At 38.5% G+C, this 25302-nt stretch overlaps 1 protein-coding gene across 2 annotated transcripts in view; it reads left to right on the top strand.

Moving 5' to 3' along the window:
- sorl1 (sortilin-related receptor, L(DLR class) A repeats containing) overlaps positions 1-25302 on the top strand; it is a 73625-nt gene that overhangs the window by 34248 nt on the left and 14075 nt on the right. For both annotated transcript variants that reach the window (XM_026318406.2, XM_026318398.1), the window contains exons 7-31: positions 3274-3375; positions 5180-5349; positions 6486-6678; positions 7113-7230; positions 12784-12857; positions 13576-13664; positions 13999-14177; positions 14663-14849; positions 15717-15845; positions 16183-16268; positions 17008-17180; positions 17488-17619; positions 18626-18717; positions 19226-19472; positions 19616-19754; positions 19961-20134; positions 20280-20393; positions 20515-20637; positions 21788-21907; positions 22086-22211; positions 22646-22756; positions 23373-23504; positions 23975-24106; positions 24333-24467; positions 25134-25286. In XM_026318406.2, coding sequence (XP_026174191.1) covers positions 3274-3375; positions 5180-5349; positions 6486-6678; positions 7113-7230; positions 12784-12857; positions 13576-13664; positions 13999-14177; positions 14663-14849; positions 15717-15845; positions 16183-16268; positions 17008-17180; positions 17488-17619; positions 18626-18717; positions 19226-19472; positions 19616-19754; positions 19961-20134; positions 20280-20393; positions 20515-20637; positions 21788-21907; positions 22086-22211; positions 22646-22756; positions 23373-23504; positions 23975-24106; positions 24333-24467; positions 25134-25286 — 3430 coding nt within the window. The remainder of the gene's footprint in view (positions 1-3273; positions 3376-5179; positions 5350-6485; positions 6679-7112; positions 7231-12783; positions 12858-13575; positions 13665-13998; positions 14178-14662; positions 14850-15716; positions 15846-16182; positions 16269-17007; positions 17181-17487; positions 17620-18625; positions 18718-19225; positions 19473-19615; positions 19755-19960; positions 20135-20279; positions 20394-20514; positions 20638-21787; positions 21908-22085; positions 22212-22645; positions 22757-23372; positions 23505-23974; positions 24107-24332; positions 24468-25133; positions 25287-25302) is intronic.

Raw genomic sequence — 25302 nt, forward strand, 5'->3', positions numbered from 1 at the left:
TGACACAAAGAGTGAAAATTTTAAAGGGGTCTGAATACTTTCCGTACCCACTGTATATAAGAATGACTGTGAACTACATTAAAGTCGTTAGCCATACAGTGAGGAAGATGCCTATCCACAAAGACAATATAACAACTGCACACTGTAAACTTCCAGCCTAACCTCAATGCTTACATTTTATCTCTGTAAAAGATTTATACAGGGTGAGCAGTCTTTTTTTTTTCCCAACAGGTTTGGGCTGTTCTGCATGTATGCCTCTTGACCAAAATCTCTTGCAACTTTTTAATTAGCAAAATCCATGCTACAACACATAGCTTAAACTTGCCTTTTGGATTAATGAATGAATCAGTCACATTTACCATACCATCACAATGGCAATGACATGTGAAAATACATAGGTTTCTTTCAGCGTTTTGATTTATAAGGTAAATCACCTGAAAACCTTGGCTAAACTGCTGATGTTCAGGCACTTAAGTATGAGCCCAAAGGCACGCATACATGCATATACACATAACTGTAAAGGTCAAAACATGTGTTTATAAAAGCCATCTTACGTTAGAATGGAAATTGTTTGATAGCTGATGCAGTAACTCCAGTATCTAAAATTAACCAAAAACAATGCAGATAATACCAGTAGACTTCTAACTTTTAATTCTAGCTTTTATGTAATACAGTAAGTTTGATGACACTGTCATATTCACTAGGAAACTAGAACCAGGAGGCCATTTACTTAGTTTAGTATTGGAAAACAGAAAGCATCTAGTTTACCTATGTCCAAAAGTGAGAAAAACAACTCTTTGCTATCTGAACTTGTAAAGCTCATTAAGGATGTGCTGGAAGGCAGATTTCTTTTAACTTTTGAAAGCCATGTGAAGACTGTTTCTAGTTTTTGACAACCTTAGTTAACCAACTTGTGGTTCCATCTTATCATATAACAGATATGTTGACCGTCTTGTTAATTGCTATAAAGAAAACCAATTTTAGCCAAAATGTTGTATGATCTCTTTGGTATTATTATCTTCTAATTATATATTATATTTAATATCTTACTGATTAATAAATATCTATAATTGACCATTTATATGTCTCTAACTAGTATATTAATCTAACTCTTACATCCTAGACAAAATGATTATGCATCTCAGCTTAATGAAATCAGGTGTGACTCTTTGCTTTTGTTCCCAGTTTATAGCTTTGTAAACCTGGCCTCCTGCTCATGACTCTGTACTGATCTTTCTCAGTTTAACTCATTGACAGTCTTTTTCTCCAACTCTCTTCCTCTCTTTCCTCACTTTCATTTACCTCTATCTCCAGAGGGTGTTGCTGTTAAAGCCTTGAACAGATTGGTCTAGACTAATTCAAAGTAAAGTAATAAAGCAGTTCTGCAAGTTTGAACAGAGCCTAGTGACACAATAAATTTCCAGCTGGGGGAGCATGGAATGATACAGAAATAGAAAGAGTAGCGAGTATGTAAATTGTGACTGACAACGTAATTAAGAGTATGGAATGGGGCTTTCATAAGCACAGACGGCTGGTTTATTCACGGAGAGTAAAGCAGCCCCTTTTTTCTCTTGCTATGACTATAGATTAGAAGAGAAAGTTAAGATAAAATAGTATTTCATGTTGCTAGAAAATATTTAGTTTTAAAGATTTAGCACAGAACAGAAACAGACAGACAGTTCCTCAACATCTTGGAATACAGGGCCTGGGCTGGTAAATTTTAAAATAGTTTATTTAGTCCTAGGCATACAGGGTTATGGTAAAATCCATTTAGACAGCCTGAAGTGAGAGTGGGGGATCATGAAAATAATTTACAAAATTTGAGCCTTGATGACCCAGAAATCATGTAAAATGATGTAAGTGAGCTGCGTACTCTTCTGAAATCAATTTGCTCTTTGAGGTTAATAAAGGCTCAGGTGAAAAAAACAGCCCCAGCCATCATTCATTATCTGCTGTCAAAGGCTCACTGTGAAGAAAGTCTGCTAGGCAAGTCTCACTTATAAAGGCCCCCCAAAAATAATGTTGAAATATAACTCTATCAAGCTCAAGATCAAATAACTATAATGAAGATAAAATCCAAATATTTCCACTGGCTGGAAAGTACACCTCATAATGAGTATACTCATACATAAACTCATACAGTATGAGTATGAGTTTAATGTCTAAAATTGGTGGCGCTGCCATTTAAAAGAAACCAAAAAGTCTGTCAGCTACATGATATAATTTCACCCAGTGCAAATGACCTTGTTAAATTTTCTTCGTATATTTGTGATTTTAGATTAACTGTGCCATTTCTGTAATAATCTTTTTGCCTTAATGTCAGATTTTTCTTTTGTTTTATGAAAATTATGTTGAAGGTTCAGTATGAGACTAAATTACTTTTAAAAATGTTTTTCTTCTGCAGCCTGAGTCACTTACCCAGAAATCTGGAGTATATCCCCAGGACTATGAAAATATTTCTGTTTCTCTCTCACACAACATTAGATCAGAGTAGATTACATGGTTCCATATAGACACACGCACAGAAATGAGATATGCTCAAGTCTGGCTGTCAGTCATCAGAGATCAGAGCTCTCCTCTGCCCAGGAGCCAGCTACTGAATGTATTTGTAATGACACTGAGATGTGCTGTTGGAGTTTCTTTCATCTCTCACATGCTGCACACAATACTGTTACCTCACCAAGAGCATTTTCCCGTCTAGACCTTTAACATTTTCTGTCTTAGCTGTTGGACTCTGTACAACTGGGACATTAACAAGGAGAAACATCATCAGGACAGTCAAGAGACCAAAGGCTCTACTTAAAATCCACAACCTATGTGCTCTGTGGACATCACTGTCATGCACATGTGACAGCAGTGTCCTCTGTGAACAAGACAGGACCTCCACAGTCATCCTTTCTATTTAATTTACATCTTTGCATCTTCCAAAAAATTATCAAAATATCTTACGATGATGGAATAAAACCCATCCATCCATTTTCTATACCTGCTTATTCCTAACCAGGGTCATGGGGATCTGCTGGAGCCTATGGAAGAAAATCATTTCTTATTTGTTTGTGGGGCATTTTGATGATCATGAATTTGTGCTAACTCATAAATGTTTTGTTCAGTGACAGATGAAGCCTGCATGTCGACTCCAAGTTGGAGCTGCTGCTGGCAAACAATACAGACAAATTTACAGCAGATTGGCTCCTTCTAAAATGCTCAGTTCTTTGTTATAAATGATGAGTAGCTGAATGAACCATGCCATCTCTGTGTCCTTTGCCTCTCCAGAAACTGTTTGGCAGCCATGAACCGTCATCTGTTCAGCTCTGGGTCTCCTATAACCGCCAGCCGATGAAAGCTGCCCAGTTTATGACCCGGCATTCAATCACAGTGAGCCTCCTTTTTAAATTTTGAGTAATAATTCTGAAATGAAGAGTTTGTGACAGCCTAACTAGTGGCCTTGATGGTGAAATTGGACAGGATATTAAAAATTGTTTTAAAACTATTTTTTTTTTTTGCAGACTGAAATGTTTCCATTGTAGCAGCTAAAGTCCTGTAGGCACGTGGAGGTGTGAAAGCAGCAGAAATATCTAGCCATCGAGTTTACAATATTTTGCCACTGAGAAGTCAAGAATACATTTATGCTTAAGGTTTTACTTTTCTAAATACAGACCTAATGTATTTTGTAGAAATTTGATGCAAAATACAGTTAGTTCAGAAAGTATTTAGACCCCCTTGCCCTTTTTGCTGTTTTCTTATGTTGCAACCTGATACTACAATAATTTAACTAAATTATTTTTTTTCTCATTAATCTACACTCAGTGCCACATAATGACAAAGTGAAAACAGAATTTTAGAAATGTCTGTAAATTTAAAATACCACAATTACATAAGTATTCAGACCCTTTACTCAGTACTTTGTTGAAGCACCTTTGGCAGTAATTACAGCCTCAAGTCTTTTTGGGTATGATGCAACAAGCTTTGCAGACCTGGATTGGAGGATTTTCTGCCATTCTTCTTTGCAAATCCTCTTAAGCTCGGTCAGGTTGGATGACACTTTCGGACTAGCCACTTTGCCATAAAGCCCAGATCGGCAGAGGGCTGCAGTGATGGTTGTCCTTCTGAAACTTTATCCAATTTCCACACAGGGTCTCTGGAGCTCAGTCACAGTGACCATTGGGTTCTTGGTCACTTTCCTACTAAGGTCCTTCTCCCATGATTCCTCAGTTTGGACAGGTGACCAGCTCTTGAAAGAGTCCTGGTTGTGCCAATTTGAGTATCACGGAAGCCACAATGCTCCTGGGAACCTTCAGTGCAGCATTTTTTTTTTTTTTTTTTTTTTTGTAGCCTTCCCCAGCTCTGTGCCTATCAACAATCCTGTCACTGAGCTCTGCAGGCAGTTAATTTGACCTCATGGTTTGGTTTTTGCTCCAATATGCTTTGCCAGCTGTGAGGCGTTCTGTAGAGACGTGTGTACCTTTCCAAATCATGCCCAATCAGTTTAATTTACCACAGGTGGCCTCCAATCAACATGTAGAAACATCTCAGCAACAATCAGGAGAAATGGGAGGTGCCTGAGCTAATTTTCACGTGTTGTTGCAAAGGGTCTGAATACTTCTGTCAATGTGATATTTCAGTTTCAGTTTCAGTTTTTCCTTTTTAATAAATTTACAAAAATTCCTAAAATTCTGTTTTCGCTTTGTTATTGTGTGGCACTGAGTGTAGATTATTTAGAAAAAATGAATTAAAATAATTGTAGTATCAGGCTGCCACATAACTAAATTGAAAAAGTGAAAGGGGTCTGAATACTTTCTGAATGCACTGTATTCAGAAGATCATCAAGATGTTGGTCCTCAAATAGATCATAAAATTTATGACCCAGTTGGATTATTCAGAGAGTCAAACTCAGTGTCATTACATCCCTGGTTCTGCTCTGCTTCTCTGTCTTGCAGTACACTGTGGATTAATTGAAATATGCCAACTGCATATGAACAGTGTGGTTTCATTTCTAAAAATGTATGACACATCTGACATCCTTATTTTGGTGGAAGAACCACCTACACTATTCAACACAGTGCACTTGTCCCTATTTACACTGTGACATCCAGTCTTTACACACAGTGTCCTCAGTCTAATCAGACACTAGTTCAGTCACCTAAAGATGACTTCCTCTCTTATCTCCTCTTCCCAACAGGAGTACTACATAGCAGATGCTTCTGAGGACCAAGTGTTTGTGTGTGTGAACCACCGGAACAATGTCACACATCTCTACATCTCAGACACACAGGGCTTGTCATTCTCTCTTTCATTGGAGAATGTGCTTTACTACAATCCTGCAGGCTCTGGAGGCAACACGCTTGTCAGGTACTACACACACACACTTTGCATTACATATAGAAAAACTTGTTACCGGTAATTTACCAATGTCATATGCAGATCTTCTTGTTTTTTTTATATCTTGTGTGATGTGTATGTTGTTTTGTTTTGTTTTTAACCTATTTTTACATTTAGTCCTGAGATCAAAAATCTGTGTTAGGTTTAGTCATGTATAGTCACCCTCATCCTTATTTTTAGTCATCCTTTAATCTACTGCTTTAGTTTACTTAAACCCTGGTTTTGTTGTAAAAACCACAAATACTTTAGTCCAGTGAGTGAGGATCAAAGTAAGCATTTCAGTGAAACTGATTTCAGGCAATATTTCAAGATTGAAGGGTAACATAATGTTATTTAAAATCATATACTATGTGGGGCACCCTGAGGTTTCTCTTCAGGTTTGTGGTATGATTTCCTGCAATGTTGTAGCCAGGATGCTGATAAAGAATTGGTAACACTAGGCCATGTATCTACAGATAATTAAACACAACCTGCAGCCTTGCTGGCAACCACAGGAACTGAACGTTCTAATTACAAATGCTTGATAACACTGACAATGCAATGGCTTTGCAAACACTGGTGTGTAATGTTTCTAATGTTTCCTTGTCTAATAAGAAAGACTTTTTTAAATGGGTCCTCAGCGTTGTCTGGCCTCTGAGCTCTGCATTCTTTGTTTTTATGCTTCTCGTTCTTCATAACCATATCCTAAAGGTCCTGTGTTATTTTTTTTTTTTTTTTTTTTTTGGCAGAACCACTGTTGCTCTTATACTCATGTACTGTACATTTTGTAAACATAAAGACTGGGATGCTGGACAGATAAGTAAAAGCGTGCAATTGCTGTATGAAGTTCAAGTTTGCTGTTGGCTTCTTTCTGCTGTGTATGAAGTTGCCTTGTGCAGCTGTAAATTTCCAAATGTTGATGCATTTACTTTTGCCTTGTCTATCCTGTGTTTTTGAGCCAAATCAACTTGAATATGGACATGGAAGCCAGGAAAAAAAAAATCAAACCTAAAAACAATACCGTAATAAAATGGCAAAACATTTTCTCAGCAGTAGTGGGGCTGCAATTGACAGAAGTGTAAACTGCTTCTGAATTTCTGCCATCTTGTGTCCCATCTGTGTTTTAGGTACTTTGCCAATGAACCTTTTGCAGATCTGCACCGTGTGGAGGGGCTACGAGGTGTCTTCATTGCCACGCTCCTCAACGGCACAGCCAGCGAGGACAACATGCGATCTGTCATCACGTTTGACAAAGGAGGGACATGGGAACTGCTTCAGCCACCTGCTGCAGACAGCCTGGGAGGAACTGTGGACTGCCAGGTACACTGACAATGCCAGGTTTTTACCCAACTGTGTGGTTTCACAGATCCAATCCAGCATCTACACATGGAGTTGATAAATGAGCAACAGTTTTGATAATTGTTTAAACATTTAAACATGCCACATGCCTAAGACTCAGGGGCAGAATGACTAGGTGATTCCTAAAGAATTGTGGAACTGTTTGTTTTTGATATATTGAAGCAATCTTATGCTAAGTAACTACTGGTAATTAAGCCTTGTAAGAAAAAAATAGGTATTTATACATTTTACAGCATGATATTGTTTTCGAGATTACAATAAACATCAACAAAAAGTTTGCATTTATTAAAAAAATTAATTATTTATAAACATTATTAGTGAGATTACATCAACTTCTCCACAACCCAACAACATCATCTGACTCTTCTCTCCTTGGCCCCCCTGCTGACTTTCAGCTCAACAAAGGTTGCTCCCTCCACCTGGCCCAGCGCTGGAGCCAGCTGTTCAACATCCAGCTCAGGAGGATGCCCATTTTATCCAAAGACTCTGCGCCCGGGCTCATTATGGCCACAGGTGGGATAACACACAACATCACTGATAGGAGAGTATCTCAAATTGTTCGAAAATCCAGAAGATCTGATGTTGTTAATGCAGCTGAGATCAAAGATAGTGTAATATGAGCGTGATCTCTCTGGATACCATAAATTAACTGAATATTAGTGGTTTATATAACAAAGGGTGCATAAACAGTTTTCAGTATTCAAATAAGAGAAGAAAAAGAGAGTTTCAATAAGTTTGGCAGATGAGGAGACTGGGTGCCATCTGTTGGAGAATGATCTCACTGAGAGAGTTGGCGTCAGAAAATCTTATTTTGTTTTTTTTCAACTTGTTCTTGTTCAGATGACACCGCAAATTTGTCATAAACAGGAAATATGCAAGTCTGTGGTGCTTGACTCCCTTATTTTGTTTTTAGTAAATGTCCACTTCCTGTATTGCTTAGAACACAGGAAATGTGCTTGCACCCTATGAAGAAGGTTTTTTTTTTTTTTCACTTCATGAATCTTTCATTTGGTCTACCTTCCAAATATAAATCAATGAAAAAGCATAAGAGAATGAGAAAACAGTTTGAATATAATTCTTCACTTTCTCTGCTCTGCTGCTAAAGCTGAGTGTCTGCCTGCAGTTTGAAGCGTCTTTGCTTCCTCACAGCTGGTGTGATTTGTTGATACTTTCCAGTGTCTAGGAGACCACTTCCTATGCATCCAGCTAGTCCCGCTAATTAAAGTCTTATTAGATAATGGGTATGGAGCGAGAGTGGGGAGGAAGGAGGACTGGCAATCGGCAGTGCAATTCGCTTCGTTATCACTCTCAGACAGATGGGCTAATTACTGCTGCAGCACCCAACAGGCACTCAGCGGGTCAAACACACTCATGAATACAGGCATGCACGTGCTTACACAAACCATGAAGCCATGTTTACATATGCACTAACTTGAACTGTTCATATATTCCTCTACATGTTTGACCAATATATCATTCATTCATTCATCCATTAACTATACCCGCTTATTCCTTAACCAGGGTCACAGGGATCTGCTGGAGCCTATCCCAGCTCTCTTAGGGTGAAAGGCAGGGGTACACCCTGGACAGGTCACCAGTCCATCACAGGGCCACATAGAGACACACAAAGACAAAGAACCCCACACACTCACACTCACTCCTATGGGCAATATAGAGTCACCAATCAACCTGACATACATGTTTTTGGACTGTGGGAGGAAACAGGAGTACCCGTATAAAACCCACACAAGCACAGGGAGAACATGCAAACTCCACACAGAAAGGCCCCTGATGGGTTGCGAACCCAGGACCTTCTTGCTGTGAGGCAACTAAATCACCATGCTGCCCACTAATATATCAGTTTGATGTTATTACTGAAGAATTATGAAACACCAGACAAACCATTAGAACATCAAGGAAGCAATGTAAGAACATCAACATGCACAGTTTTGTGCAAGGGATTGGAGGAAAAAGGAAAGTTTTAAGTCTAGCCATAAAAGTAGACCCAGAGTGGGAGCTGGTTCCACAGGATGTTTTCCTTGTTTTGGCAATATTGAGCAAGTGAAATAAGACAGTTCTAGAGATTTGTTTAATGTGTGAATTAAAGGACATATCTTGGTTAAGTGCTGGAGGCCAAAAGCTATGCCATCTAAAGCAGCTATATTGTTAGATCAGGTATTTCTGATTTTTAGGCCCAAATACAAAAACGTCTGTTTTCTCTTAATTTAAAAGTAGAAAGTTACTGGTCAGCTTCTTTTCACTATCTTGACTGATTGTATGATAAAGGCATCTAAGATGTGTTTAGTAGAGTTCCTTCTCCTTTCTGTCCATACTGTGTTTTCTGTGTCACACATCCCCAACGACTAATATTCCCATCCCATACTTTTGGCAAGGTGTTCTTTTCTTTAACTGCTCATCCAAGCATACCTTTCTTCCAAACATACCTTCGGTGATTTTGGCATCACTCTAGTTTATCCAGTCTTTGCATTGCATCCCCACTCAAATCGTAGTATGGAGTGAATTGCAACACCAATAACCACCATGTGGAAGCCAGTCACAGTGTTGTAGGAGTAGTGATTAGTGATTGTTTTAGTTTACTGCAAAGGGGGACTAATAATCTGAACTTTCTGTCACAGTCTAGGCAATCAATGGGCCAAACACAATAATGGCTACTGATCCTGCTGAACTGAGGTGCAACAGCTGGCCTAACCAGGTTCTGTCTGAGTAATAACAACCATTTCATTATGCTTAAATGTAAAGACCTTAGATGCCTTTTGAGACATGGTGCCACTGGCAGTTAGTACAATTCATACATTTTTTGCATTTTTTCATTATTAAAGTAGGGTTGCCAACTGTTACGCTTTTGGAGCAGCACAGCTGCTTTCAGGCTCTGTGTCACACACTTATTCTGTCCAAATAAATCTCACATCAAATATTAGGAATATTGGACTTCTTTCTACACATCAGAGCCAGGATTAAATACATTTCCGAAAGTGCAAAAAGACAGTTTTCTTGGCATTGGTTAACAGAGGTACACACACACACACACTCTCTGAGAACACAAAGACCTTTTTGGCGTTTTGAAAAAATCCCTTTGCCCTATAATTTGCATATATAGCAATTTGAAATGTCTCGGATACACTATCTGACTGGTTAAATTAATATGATTTACAAATATCTCCTCATGCCATAATTTGGGTTTTGCCAAAATGTTGATAGGATCTTAAGATTTGTTTGTTGCTTACTGATGTTTGGGGGATTCTGTCTTCTGAGCATATTAAATACCTGGATATGCTAAAACAGTAGAATGATCTCCTAAGTGAGAGCTGCTGAGTACATTTATGCATATGGTGCAACAGCAATAACCTGATTGATTATTTATAATTACTAATTATCCATAACATGTATAGTGTAGGCCAGGTTCTAACAGCAAATGTCTTTCTTTACTTTTGTCACACAGATTAACAGTTAACAAGTTACATCATTAGTTTCATAGCATTCATTCCCAGGTTGGTCCCTTCAGAGCTACGGTGACATTTTCTTTTTTTGACTGTAAAAAGTAAAAATTGATTTGTTTACTATAAAAAATGAGGCATTCTGTTCATTCATTCATTCATTTCTGTTTTGTGAAGTTTGTTATTACATGGAGGTTTCAGCTTTTTGAGTTTGCTGAAAAAAATCTGTAAAGGAGGTAGTTGTTGAAGCGAGTCCACCAGCCTGTTTAGAATCACTGATCTGACTCCAAACCCATGGAATTACGTATCGGCACAAAGACCAATAAATAAGGCAGACCACGAGCCACGATAAAGCATATATCTGAACATGTCCTTTAAGCAAGTTACGAGTATTACTGAAAGCAGAAAAACTCAAGTTTAGGGCAGAGCTACACTGTCTGTCTATTGATCTATAAAGCAGTGTTGCAATGCTGTACTGTGCAACATTTGGCCATGTTATTTGACATTTGACATGAGACAGAGTTGAATTAAGACAGAAAAGGAATTTGATGGAGCATAGTAATGTTACATGTAATAAATATAACAGTACAAAGTTTGACATCTAACTATTCATACAGATTGTGCTACAAAGGTCATTAATATGTCAAATTGTGCAGCTCACTTTTTCTAGTTTCTGTTATTACCTTTGGTATTTCTAACACATGGCAAGCAGCTTTTGCAGCCAGTTAAGTGGCTTTCTGTTCTTGATTTAGTATTGTTCACCCACTCTTCTGCTGATTACTTCAGGTTCTGAGATAGGCAGCATGTTTATGATCTACCTGCAGAATTTCGATGGTGTTCAAGTCAGGGGACACGAGTCCGTTCCGAAGCTTCAGCATGGGCTTTTTGAAGTAGTTCATGGTGGATTTTAAGGTCTGCTTTGGATCACTGTCCAGCTGTGGAAGCCAGTCATTTTTCAGTTTCTATTTCTTTAGTGGAATTGATTCTTTCGTCTGTGCAGTGTTTCCTTTGCCGCTGACTGTAGCACAACCTCAGCAGTTGGTAAAGTGTTCTTTTCATCAAATGCTGCTTCATTTTTTTCCAAACACATCTGTCTACAGTTCTTGTTTCTAAAACAACTCCGGCTTATCCAGATGTTATTTTGAGTTAGTTGGACATTGATTGTTGAGATGATGTAACAGGTAAAATTTTCACCTGACATGTCTTTCATGCGGAAGCTGTTTGTATATCCTCGCAGTGCAAACTGGAAACATCCTACACTGACCCCCCTTGACCTTTGTTGCTCTCCTGTGTTTATTTTTACCAGTTTGTGAGGAGCTCATGATGCCAGGTGATATGTGCAGAGGAGTGATATGTTCCAAAAAGAAAAAAGCCACATGAAATCCAATAAAACTGTACTTGCATTGTCATGAATCTAGGACGACATATACTGTAAAAATGACCCAGATTTGGTTTGGTGGTTTTGGTTTGTTCACGCATATGAAAAGATCAGCTCATTTGGAGGGAATTTAGAATTGGGTCACTTCAGTAGGTTATGTGACTGTAGCTTTAGTCTTCCATCTTTTGGCTTGACTTCTGTGGATTACGTTAACTGCCATTATGACATTTCAGATGGTGGAAATTTCAAATGCACTGATATCTTTTTAAAACCTTACCTGCGCTAGACTCATCACTTGGCTTCAAATCCAAATCCTCATTGAGTTGGTTAAAGGAACCCAGAGTTTTTTAGTGGTACCGCAAACTTTGAAGAGTCAGAGAATTTATCAGCTCCGGAAATGTCATCAGTTGACAGCTCCTAAAGACAATTCATTGCCTGTCTTAGAAATCCTGACAAGTCAATTAAAGTTTAACAAGTTAATAAAGCACTGGGTGTTTTACAACTTTTTGCAAGAATACCCAAACTTTTGCACATGCCATAATTACATTTTTCATTTTCTCTTTTTAAAGTGCCTGGAATCAAAAGTAACAGCACATTAACATTTGAAGAAAGTTATATTTTCTTCTTTCCACTTCCAACATCTACAAAATGTGGCAGCTGTAGTGCAATTTCCAGCGAGACTGTTTAGTGGAGTCAAAGGATGTATAAATTCCTGTCATGACCTTTAACGAGGACACTCAGTTGTGTTTGGAATTTTTCTTGCCAAAGAAATACCAGTGTTAACACAACACATATTAAACTGGGTCACAGTATCTTTAGGAAATACATTCATTACAATCCACCAAGATGCTTTCTCCTGTGGACTTTTGTTCTTATTATAAAATTCAACGATAGCAATTCCTAAACCAGATACTTGCTGAAAAAAATTATGGTAGTTTTACTAGTGAATCGTTTTTTTAGATTTGATGCAAATACCAATAGAAACATTATCTATAATTAGTTTCTTTTGGTCCAGCACTGGTATGTATTTGAGCTGGTGTTAGAAATTACAACATACTGTGAGAGTACAGTATTTGCCAATGCGTGAGGACACATGCAAGAAACAATACATGATGGTATGAGATCTTGGATAAGTTTTTGATATGTGAAAACAAAAACATTACCACTGAAGTGAAAACATTCAGGGAAAAACCTCAAAATGTGTAAAATGCTTTTTCTGTGCTCTGATTGCAGGATCTGTAGGCAGAAACTTAGCCAACAAACCTAATGTGTATGTATCCAGCGGCGCTGGAGCCCGGTGGAGAGAGGTCAGTTTCTGACACAAATGACAAGAAAATCACGGGTTGTAAAACTCACAAATGGTCTGTCTGTTCAACAGTTTTGAAATGTTGCATTGAATTTATTTCAGTGCCTACAAACACAACCAAGCTGATAGATATATCAGCATTTTTGCCACTGCCACAGAGGCAAGGATTTTTATTGTTACTTTAAACCTTGTGCATCCACAAAGGAAACCATTTGTCTTGATTGAATATATAAAATTTGTTGTGTATGTCATATGTAAAGAAGTGTCCTCTTTTACATATGACCAGCGCTGTGACTTGCCTGGAGCACAGTGAAAGATATCCAAGACCAAGAGTTTGTATTTTGTAACACTTAATGAAATGGACACTTTAAATGAACTGGTAAAATGTGAAGCTGGGAAGCTGGGACACAATCTCACCAGTTTATTAGTCGGTATTTTTAATGTAATCCTATCCTTTTAAAATCAAAAATATTCTAACATGCCTTTCTTCTTTAACTGATATTTTATTGGCTTACAGCTATAAGGAATAAAGCACAATTGTGTTTTTTTTTTCTCTCCCAAGCATCCTGTTTCATCAGATATGCAATGTGCTGTTGCATAATTTCATGCAGAAATGTTTTTAGATTTTCTGTTTGAGATAGAAAAGCTTGTATTCACTGAACTCATTTACCCCGTTGTACAGAGTATGTTTTTATAGTTCACTGTTTCCTGCAATGCAGGCACTGGCAGGTCCTCATTTCTACACATGGGGTGACCATGGTGGCATCCTGATGGCCATTGCACAAGGTGGAGCTACCACACATCTCAAGTAAGTGGCCTGTTTAAATATTCTCCCTGTGAAGAAAATAAATCACATTTGAGCTCAGAAGTTCAGTTTGTTTTACCTAAACTGAACATTTCAAATATATTGTAAAGCCTAGAAGGTTCGCTGTTACTGGTGTATTTCCATTTGACATCCTAAAAGAATTTGAGGAAATGTGGAAGTTGAAGTGCATGCGTGATACCAGTCTATATTGTCATTTGTCAGCAGGAGCTTGTGTGAATGTAAAGCTGCTTAAAAACAGCAGAAAAGTGTCTAGAAATGCTCATTCCCTTGTTATTTACCTGAAGGATGACTTAAATATTGGCCATATCCTAAACAGGTTCAGCACCAATGAAGGTGAAACTTGGACCGACTTTAAGTTCTCAGACAGAGAGGTGTATGTTTACCAGCTGCTGACAGAGCCTGGGGAGAAGAGCACCATCTTTACCATCTTTGGCTCCTATGCTGACCAGAGACACAGCTGGCTCATTCTGCAGGTCAACACCTCCGACGTTTTGGGTAGGTTGGAGAGAGAGATAGGTACACATGAAGAGAGAGAGCCATGGGAAGTTCCTATGTTAAACATCTGCTCTTAGCAGCAACAGTTCACAATAGTTATATTACATTTATACTCCAGCTGTAGCACTCAATAGAAATTTTAAATTATGTGGCAATTTCTTTACTACTTTTTAATATGTCAGCTAAAAACATGCTTAAAGTAAAAACAGACTGACTGTGGAATGTAGATACGCACAGAAAAGGCTACCTATTGTATTTAAGGAGCTATAAAAAATATAAGTTGTTTCCTTATGCTTGGTAGCCATGGTGCTGACAGATATTCTCTGGTGTTTTTAAGAACTGAACCTTTTAATTAAGGATGCCAGATGGGGTGTTTCATTACTTCAAAGCCCTCTGCACGGCTAGAGGAGAAGGAAATAGAAGACCCATATTATTAGCAAGTAGCTTTTATAAATATCCACAGCTTTAATATTTTTTTTTTCCAGGTGTCCCATGTTCCGAAGCTGACTATAAGCGCTGGTCTCCGTCAGATGAGCACGGTAACGAGTGTCTGCTGGGCAGAGAGATAATGTTTAAGAGACGAGCTCCTCATGCTACATGTTTTAATGGGGAAGACTTCGACCGGCCCATCACCATCTCTAACTGCTCTTGCACACGCCAGGACTATGAATGGTTAGGGAGCCACAAATGCACAAAACATTCTTTATAATTCCTGAGGCTTCTTTCATCAGTTGGACTGTTATCACTATCCCTATGGATAGAAATAGGTGTGTTTCTTTATAAAATCCAACCTGAGCTTCCTTTTCTGACAGGTGTAGACACTCAGCTGTGTTTGTGCAATAGAGAGGCTTTTACCTTTTTTTTTTCCTTTTTTTTTTGCTGAAATCACAGATAGAGCTCAGGTGTATTCTGTTTACTTTGATCATCCTTAAACTCTCAGTGGAACTAGATTAGTCTACCTGATAAAGTCTCTTTATCACACATGATTTATTTTTTCACTCAAAACTGTGACCCGAAAACCAATGTCCCAGTGCGTAGAATAAGCTCTGCATTCGGTGAATTGTTTACACTGACAGAAACATTTCATATTCACTTAAAGATTTGTTTAAAAAGTCACAAGTGAAGAAGGTTTTTGGCACATATTTTTACTTATATATTTATATTTAACTTCTACCCAAATCTGCCCATTAAACTGTTATTATAGTGTTATAAACATGTGTTTAACACAAAATTACACCACATTAGAATGATTTAGCAAAAAGATATTGGACTTAAAAATTCTAAATATACAGCCTTGCTTTGGGTGGGATGTTAGACGTAAATGTAAATGACTGGTTGATGTCTGACTCTTAATTAAATTTCAAGTATTGGCAGACCAATACATTGGCCTAAGCCAACTCTGCACATTTTTATTGCTCCTGCAGCTCCCATCACAACTCATAGTGAATCTTTTAAAATGCACATCAGAGGCTGGTATTCATCAGAAGGCAAAAGTTAATTAGCTGGTTTCCATTTGTCTTCTTTCTTGTCTCCTTCCAGTGACTACGGCTTCAAACTGAGTGAAGACTTGTCTCTGCAGGTGTGTGTACCTGACCCCGAGTTCTTAGGTGACCTTTATGCTCCTCCAGTTCCATGTCCGGTCGGTACCACCTACCGCCGCAGCAAAGGGTGAGCTGCTATTATCTGACTTCACAGTGCCAAACTGTGCAGCCTGTATTCTTTATCTGTGGTTTATTAGCATAATGTCAGATGAACTATACTATCAACTATTGTAATGGTTGGTTTTACTTGTGTTAATAAGAGTTCAGGTTTTGATATTATTACATTTGTGGAAAATTCTAAAAACATGTTCTTACTATAAAATTAAACCTACAGACAATAATAATAAGGTTTGCAAACACTGAAGGGCTCTGTGAACTTTTTTTAATCCACTGTATGCTGCCATCATTAGATGTCTTTGGTGAGTGTGTCCAACTGAAGAAAACATTTTTTGTACCTCCTGCAGTTACAGGAAGGTACCAGGAGACAGTTGTAGTGGAGGAGATGTGGAATCCAGGCTGGATGGAGAGACACTGCCATGTCCTGTTGGAGGTAAACTTAATCAAATGAAATACATCTTTCAAGAAAGCAGTTCATATGGTATTCCACTCTTAAGTGCAGTGAAATTTTCTCATAAATGTATTTAGCAAACGTGTTTTTGCCATTTGTGTCTGTGAGTGTTGAAGGGAGTGCGCTGGGAAAGAGTGAATGTGTTTGTGTGTGCCGGTCCATGTGATGCACACTGCTCTTTTGCTAAATCATGTGTTGCTATTCAGTACACTTGGTGCCACCTGAATGGCATCTAGGGTCAAGTATAATAAAAAACAGCCCTGATGAGAGACATGGAATGTGGGATGCGGAGTGGGATCTTACTGAGCAACAGTGACAATTAATTTACCTTTATCAAGAGAGGCCAATTTGTCCTAGGGAGATTTAGTTAGTGAGCATGCTAATCAGCACATGGCCTTTTACATTGTCCCTGATCCTACAGTATGTACAGTGGCTTCAGACCACGTCACTTTTTGCACACTTTATTGTTCTGTAAGATGACATTTTAAATGAATAAAGTTTCCATTTTTAGCCATCTGTCTAAACACAATATCTCATAAGGATAAAGTGAAAAAATGTTTGTAGATTTTTCAAACTCAAAATCTGAAATCTTACATTTATAAAAGTGTTTGGGTCCTTAATTCAGTACATTTAGAAACCCATTTTGCAGCAGCTACAGTCCATTCACACATATCGTCTCTTCTCATCAGTCATATCTTCTATATCTTCTATGTTCTTGCAGAAAGTAATGAGTTCATCCTATATGCGGTGAGGAACTCTATCCATCGGTATGACCTGGCCACGGGTACAGACCAGGCCCTGCCCCTGGCCGGCCTCAGGGAGGCTGTGGCTCTGGACTTTGACTATGACAGGAACTGCCTGTATTGGGCTGACATCTCACTGGACACCATACAGGTTAGTGAGGAATTCCTGCGGAGAGAGCCAGACTAGCAGTTGATTTAAATTGACCCAGACCAGAGCTGTGACAGTTTGTTTACAGTGTCAAAATACAATGTGAAGCAGGGGTATAAGCACAGAGGTTCAAGAGAAGCTTGTTTATAAGCCACAGCTTTGCTAAAAGTTGATTCCGTCAAGCTGTTTTTCTGTGGGAAATGAATATAACTACACAGCATTATGCACCTCAGTCGTCTGTTTTGTTTGTCATACTCATGCCACAGTTCCACAGGTTGTGTCCTATTGACTGTCTCCCTGTCTCCTGCAGCGTCTCTGTCTAAACGGCAGTACAGGTCAGGAGGTTGTAGTGAGGAAAGACTTGCAGAATGTGGAGGCACTGACTTTTGACCCCATCAGCAGACTGCTGTACTGGGTTGACGCTGGAGCGCAGAAGATTGAGGTATGGAAAAGTTTGTTCATACAAAAAAAACAACAACAAAAAAACGGGAAGTTCATAGAACTGAGGAGGCTACCAATCTAGTTGCATTTTTTTCTGAAGTTACATCTGAGCTCTGTTCTTTAAAAGTGGTTGCACTAGTCCAGACTTTATATATTGTTATGAAACTTGGAGTGATTTGTTAATCACAGTTTTAAGAGTGTGTTCTTGTTCTACATTGTGTACCATGCTGTTTTTACATTTAAGTTGTTGTTACATATGAATACTGTTACATTGAGTGTATTACTAATTTGATTTTATCAAATGGTTAAAAGTGGTGTGTCAAAGTCTTGTGTCACACTGAGGCATTTGATATTGTGTCTATAATTGTGTGGGTTTATTTTTTATTTTTATGTGTTGAAATGATCAGGGGCTAAGTCACATTTGCACTGGGCTTATGTTTCCTTTGGTGGGGGATAGGTGTCGGTTGGGGAGGTTTCACCTACATATAGAATCAAAATGTAATAAAAACTGTTATTACAGACATACTCAAAAGGTTAAATTGCTATCTAAAATGGGCTTCTTTACTTTGTCTTTAGTAAATTTCTTTCAGTTCATCTAAGGCACTGTCCTTTCAGACTCCATCTGGTTGCTTATGTAAGTGTAAATATCAAGGTAAATTATGGTACTGTACCTGAGCAATTAGCTTCCACAACATGTAAATCGTGCTTATATGGCGAATATTCAACAACATGATTAGCAAGTCCGTGTGACTAGCTGTGTAGATCCTGCTTCCTGAAACCCCCTGCTGAAATATACATCAGTGGTCTTTGTTGAGTTTACACAGGGAGGCTGATTGTGCTGGAGCAAAGGTGGCACCTTAAACTGTATACTGCATTTTTCACTCAAACTCACAACAAGGGGATATTGCTTTATTTTTTCCAGCCCTCCAGAGGTTATTTAGAGTGTAAAACTGAACTTGATACATCCTGCAGACATGTAAAATGTTTCACTTTTGTTATGTTTAAAGGTTTCTAACCCTGATGGAGACTTGCGTCACACTCTACTCGACTCTTCGGTCGTGGAACATCCCAGGGCTCTGGTTCTGCTTCCTGGAGAGAGGTAAAAGCACACTGAGACACACATACTCATACACTCACAGATGCATAAGCACTACAGTAAAGTGTTGGTTCCACTTCTGCAAAGGCAGTTCTGCTTTTATTTGAGATGAGTTCAGCTTGTCAACACAATTACCACACTGGGGTATGCATTTTTCCCTTCTTCCCTTTCTGCTTTCGTCATTTTGGAAAATTAAGTAATGTCTGCCTCAACGTACCCACTTCCCTGTTCTCTTTTATTAGAGGTAAATATTGCTATTTTTGTAGCCAGTCTCTCTTTTATGTGTAAGGAAGGAATTACCCAGGCCCAGTATCCTAGCCAAATTTTTTGCCATTCTATAACCTTAGATCAAATATTTAATGAATCTCAATTATAATGGAAAAAAAAAAAAACATAAAATTCCTATAAGCACTTATATGATGAATATTGATTGTATTTTAGAACTGCATCACAAAGTGTACTTTGGCAGTGAAAAAATCCCACTTTTATTCATGCTGAAAACTTCCCACAGTCTGATGTTCTGGACTGACTGGGGTGATCGAGCAGCTGGAGTTTACCGGAGCTACATGGATGGAACCAATGTGTCCTGTATCGTGTCGGAGGGTGTCCGCTGGCCAAATGGGATCACAGCTGACGACCACTGGCTGTACTGGACTGAAGCCTATAGCGACCGCATTGAGAGGGCCGACTTTACTGGGGGCCAGCGGAGCGTACTCTTAGAGGGGCTGCCCCACCCGTATGCCATTGCTGTCTTCAAGGTGAGTGTATGAATCCCTATGTTTAGCCTTTCCATTAGTCTTTTACAGGACAAAAAACATTGGATTAGATTTACTATAACAAATCTGTTGTTGTGTTAGTGAATAGCATTCAGAAGCTTCTTCCTGTTGTATGGATTTTTCAGAATGACCTGTACTGGGACGATTGGTCCAGAATGGGAATCTTTAAAGCTCCAAAAGCTGGTTCCCAAAGCAATGAGCTGATTGTTGGCAGATTAACTGGTGTCATGGATCTCAAGATCTTCTATAAGGGGAAAAATCGAGGTGAGGAATCAAGTGTGGAATCATAGCCAAAAATAGAAAATCAATGTTCACTTCTATTTACAGCTTCAGATAAGTTTAAAGCAATCACACTGTGTTAATTTAGGGAAATATTATAGATAATAGGTAGATTTACAGTCATGGTCAAAACTGATTTTAACAAGACCGTAATAGTGCCCATCTTGAGGTTGTGAACTTTTGTCTACCAGGCCACAATGCCTGTGCTGACCAGCCCTGCAGCTTGCTGTGCCTGCCTCAGCCTGGCCACAGACACACATGTGTCTGTCCAGATGGTGCTCCAACTGTAACCCTGCCCAGTGGTGAGCTGCAGTGCCAATGTCCCACTGGATACCAGCTCCAAAACAACACCTGTGTCAAGACTGGTAAGACAAAGTCACATAGTGTAGGATGATGAAGATATGTGCTGTGAAATGCATGATCTTGTCTCTGCTGAAAATGAGGCTTTCCTCTGAGTGGATTGGCCGATTAATTAATGGTTCCATGTGATTCTTCATTTCTTCCAATCAGAGCACAGCTGTTTGCCCAACCAGTATCGCTGCTCCAATGGTCGCTGCATCAGCAGCATCTGGAAGTGTGACAGTGACAATGACTGTGGAGACATGAGTGATGAACAGGAGTGTCGTAAGTATTCTGCAACATGTGTCTTCACACAGTGTAGGGCAGGTAAATCAAAAAGCCATTCCTTTTGGAAAAAAAACTACTCCTATTTATTTGCCTTTGTTTGTGTGCTATAACTTTTTAGCCACTACGACTTGTGACCCATCCAATCAGTTTCGCTGCATGACCTCAGGTTCCTGCATCCCCTTGTCCTTCAAATGTGACCATGAAGACGACTGTGGAGACAACAGTGATGAGGAGCACTGTGGTAAGATAGGCTGCTACTTGTTTACTGTCTGTGTAGCTGTAAGTACATGTGTGTTGGAGGTGCTCACAGATATTTCTTTATAGAAATATTACCGTTACCAGTGGCAAATATGCAATTTGTAAAAAGTGAAGCTTGTAATTGAGAGTTTTTGTGTTTTCAATAGATTATAATAATCAACACAATTAACAGAGATCATACAAAATATTATTTAAAAATATACCTGCTCATAAAATAACCAGAAAATGAACTCACTACAAAAAAAAAAAAAAAAAAAAAGAGATTATCCTTGCAGGACAGAAATGTATCAAATGTGTTGATGATAGAAATTAAATATAACCTTGCAAATTACAATCTGATTCTAGTAAAAGTGCATGACCTGTAAAGGGAGGCTAAACTGTAGGTTTAATGAGCTCTATATCTAACATACACAATGCTTTGGCAGGGTTCAGTACAGCAGGGACTTCTGTTTGACTCCAAAATCATATTGGTAAAAATAGGGTAATCATTCAGTTTTTAAGCTAAAAAAAAAAAAAGCATTTAATTCCCTCAAACATCTACCTGACAGCAACAGTTCTTTAAACATACAAATGTTCACTTACAATTGAAGCTGTCAAGCCATTGCTTGAGCAAATAATACTGAGGCAAGAACAGCGCTCTGTGCGATCCCACCAGTCATGTCTAGATTACCAGATAAATACTTTTTTTTTTCCAGTGTTTAAAAATATGTTGGTGTGGTACAATACAGTATGTTTAAAAAAATAGTATATAGCACACTGAAACTCACTTGAAGACTGTAGTATAATTAATATTTTGAGAATTGTCCACAACTAGGTGAAAAAGTATTTTAACACTGTACTGTGTTTAAACATTGAATGACTTTTTAAAATGTTTATTGGACACAGTGTATCTGAGAAGATGTTTGGTTTCTTCTTGTTGTTTTTGTATTTTATTTGCCAGCCTCTTACACTCAATGAGTGTAGTATTTTACCCTTGTACATCTACATTTAAATTGGCCATTAACACTTAACAATTTTTACCCATCTAAGTCAAACTTGACACTTGTAATTAAGTTGGTTTTACTTTTCACTACTTAAACTGAAATTACATAGTTTCTTACAACCACAAACTATACTGTGGTTATATTTCTTAGAGTCTCACCAGTGCGGCCCTGGGGAGTTCACGTGTGCAAGAGGCGTTTGTATCCGTGAGGCGTGGCGCTGTGATGGTGACAACGACTGCAGAGACTGGTCAGACGAGGCCAACTGTACAGGTTACTAGTTCCACGATACATTGTAAAACTGTGGAGTAAGACAACATGATGTATTACAGTGGCATTGTACCCTTACAGGTCATGAGACAACACATATTATCACAGGCACAGAAAACATAAATACACTGTCATGTAATTATCAGCCTCCCACATTTGTTAAATCCGTGTTTGTCTCTAGTTGGCCACCACACATGTGAAGCAAGTAGCTTCCAGTGTCACACAGGTCATTGTATACCACAGCGCTGGATGTGTGACGGTGATGATGACTGTCAAGATGACTCAGATGAAGATCCTCGCTATTGTGGTAAGCTGTCTGGCCCTTTTAGCATATTGGTGGTATATATTTAATTTTAAATGGATTGGGTGTAAGTGAATCACTCTGTATTCTGTAAGAGATTTAGAAAAAACATGAAATATGTTTTAATTAGTTTAAATCAATGGATACACAATCCTAGTGAAAGCGCTGAATTACAGCTGTCTGATCAGATGCATAGTGGTTTGTGTACTACTAATTATTTTTAAAAATTTCCACTGATCACATTGGAAATATTGTATAAAAATGTGTCTTTTGAAAGCTTCAGTCAACAACTGTTGGAATTATAACACACAACATAAATGCACAAATATAATTGCAAGAGGTAAATTGTTACAGCTAAGGAACAGTGATTAAAGCAATGCTTCTTTGTTGGCAGTAACATTTTACTGTATTTATATATTTATATTGTGCTGTATTTCCAGAAGGAACTCAGTGTAAAGGCTTCCTCTGCTCCAATGACACTTGCCTGCCAGCCACCGCCCACTGTAACGGTATCCGTGAGTGCCCAGATGGAGCTGATGAACACAACTGTGGTGAGTGATCTGAAGTGTTTTGTCAGACACACACATGATTTTATATTAAATGTGAAAGACACTTCTGATATGTCTAAAACTTGAATCGTCACATTTTTAGGTTTGGTTTGGTATCTTAGAAATCAAAGATGACAAAATATATATAGGTGTAATGTAAAATTGAAGTTCTAATAGCTAATCAGCACACCATTGATGATGCCAAATTGCCAAAATGTAAATAAATACAGACCATATGGTAGGTATAGTTAAAATTTTGCATGTGACTTTCAAATGTCCTGCTTTTTGGCTGAATGCACAGTAGTCCTAAGATATACAGTCAAATGTACAGTGGTAAAAAAAAAAAAAAATGGTTAGTTAGTGAATTATTATACAGTTGTGCTCATTACAGTTGTCTTTATGATTTTAAAACACACACAAGTTCTGCATTTTCAGTTATATTTTCAAAAATATTTCTCAAATTGTGCCAGTGGTATGTAAATTTTTTAGGAAAGCTGTAACAGTAACCTCAGTATTTGTACAAAAAGCAACTCTCTTAAGCCTCAGGGTAGTTATAGACAGGACAGTAATATTTAACTGATGTCTGTTGAAAATTTTTGCTGGTTTGTTTCTTTCACAGACCCCCTGTGTACTCGATACATGGAGTTTGTATGTAAGAACCGAGCCCAGTGTCTGTTTCAGTCTCTGGTTTGTGACGGGATCAAACACTGTGAAGATGGATCTGATGAGGATGCTGAATATGCTGGATGTGGTGAGGACCACTTACATACCTGTTCTGAATCTCTGGATTGAACTTAGAGAAGACCTATGTTTACATGTATTTCCTTCAACACCTATTTGAAATACTTTAATTTACTTTGATCCTTGGAAAATAAATTAAGGACTGGGGCATTATGATTACATGATTCACTTTCCAAATACTATAAACATGTAATTTGTGGGATTTTGATATATTTTTGTGAAAAGGCCCTTAAGCAATGTATTGTAAGTGCATAGTGTTCATTATCTCAGTGATGAACAGAATCCAAATCTGCACTTTTCAAAACCCAGACTACACTTTTATCAGTTGAAGCTATAAATGAACCAATGTTAAGAGATTTGCCAGCAACACTGACAAAAACAACAAGGAATTGTTTATACTGAACTTTTTTCAAATTATGATGTTGCAGGACATCTAATAAAATTAAAAGAAATCTAATGTGTGTGTGCGTTTTCTTTCAGCCACACCGTCTGAATTTGGCAAAGTGTGCGATGCCTACACTTTCCAGTGTGCCAACAGAGTGTGTGTGAGCCTGGAGTGGAAGTGTGATGGCATGGACGACTGTGGGGATTACTCGGATGAAGCCAACTGTGGTGAGTGGGAAGTGTATCCGCAATTATTCTAATCACATCCAGTAGACAAGTGTTTATTGATAAATGATCTTTCAAAATATGCGTGTGAACCATGAAGAATACACACATTGGATAAATAACAGACAGCACATAATTTTGGTCTGCTGATTTTTTTTCAGAAAAATGAAGAAGTACTGATATATTTAAACAGTAATGTCTGATGTTAACTTTGTTCTGTGTGTTGCAGCTGCGCCCACTGATGTTCCGGGCTGCTCTAGGTATTTCCAATATGAGTGTAAAAACGGACGCTGTATTCCAACCTGGTGGAAATGTGACGGAGAGAATGACTGTGGGGACTGGTCTGATGAGGCCCAGTGTACAGGTACACAGTTGGTCTGTGATGAAGCAGTGCAACTCTCAGGTTAAAGTGTAATGTGTTATCATAAATGGTGTCCTGTACTATACTGACAATAACAAACTCCATTTTGTAATCTCTCAGCACATCATTTAAACACAGCCCAGTGGTTTGATGTGGACATCATCTCACCCCCTTTTTTCCTCAGTCAGCTGTAAATTAAAGGCAGCAATAGCAACATTTATCCATATTTGCACATGTACTGGTCTGACAGACACCTGCTTCATTTTTAATGGATAAAATTGCCATTTTGCCCATCAGTTTGCATTCACTGATACCTGATACCTTCCAAAAACATCTTTTCACTTCACATTATGTCATTATGGGTTAAGTAGAGACTGATGTGCAAAATTGCAAATTTATTTAAAATTCAGTGACTGTGTTTTGGGGGCTTGATCACCGGTTTATCTAGTCCATGTGCTGAAGTCACTGAACCCCTGGTGGCTGTTCTATCGGTGTATGAGTGTGTGTGTGTGCGAATGGGTGAATGGGCAAATAGTGTAAAAAAGTGTCTGTATGTCTGTTAACTCTCTTTTCCGTGTTTCTGGTTGTTGGAAATCTGAGTTTTAGCTGATTGAAAAATCAGATTTCTCATCTATGACAGTCTGTTAATTTAAAATTCCTACCTTGTAGGTGGTGTTACTCCTCACACAGTAGTGCCTAGTCCCTCTACCTGTGCCCCCAACCGCTTCCACTGTGGCTCTGGAGCTTGTATCATCAACACCTGGGTGTGTGATGGCTACGCTGACTGTCCCGATGGCAGCGATGAGTTCGGATGTCCGACAGGTGCCACCTCTTTTTC

Source organism: Mastacembelus armatus, chromosome 13 (genome assembly GCF_900324485.2).
Source record: "Mastacembelus armatus chromosome 13, fMasArm1.2, whole genome shotgun sequence".
In the NCBI taxonomy this organism is placed as follows: Eukaryota; Metazoa; Chordata; class Actinopteri; order Synbranchiformes; family Mastacembelidae; genus Mastacembelus; species Mastacembelus armatus.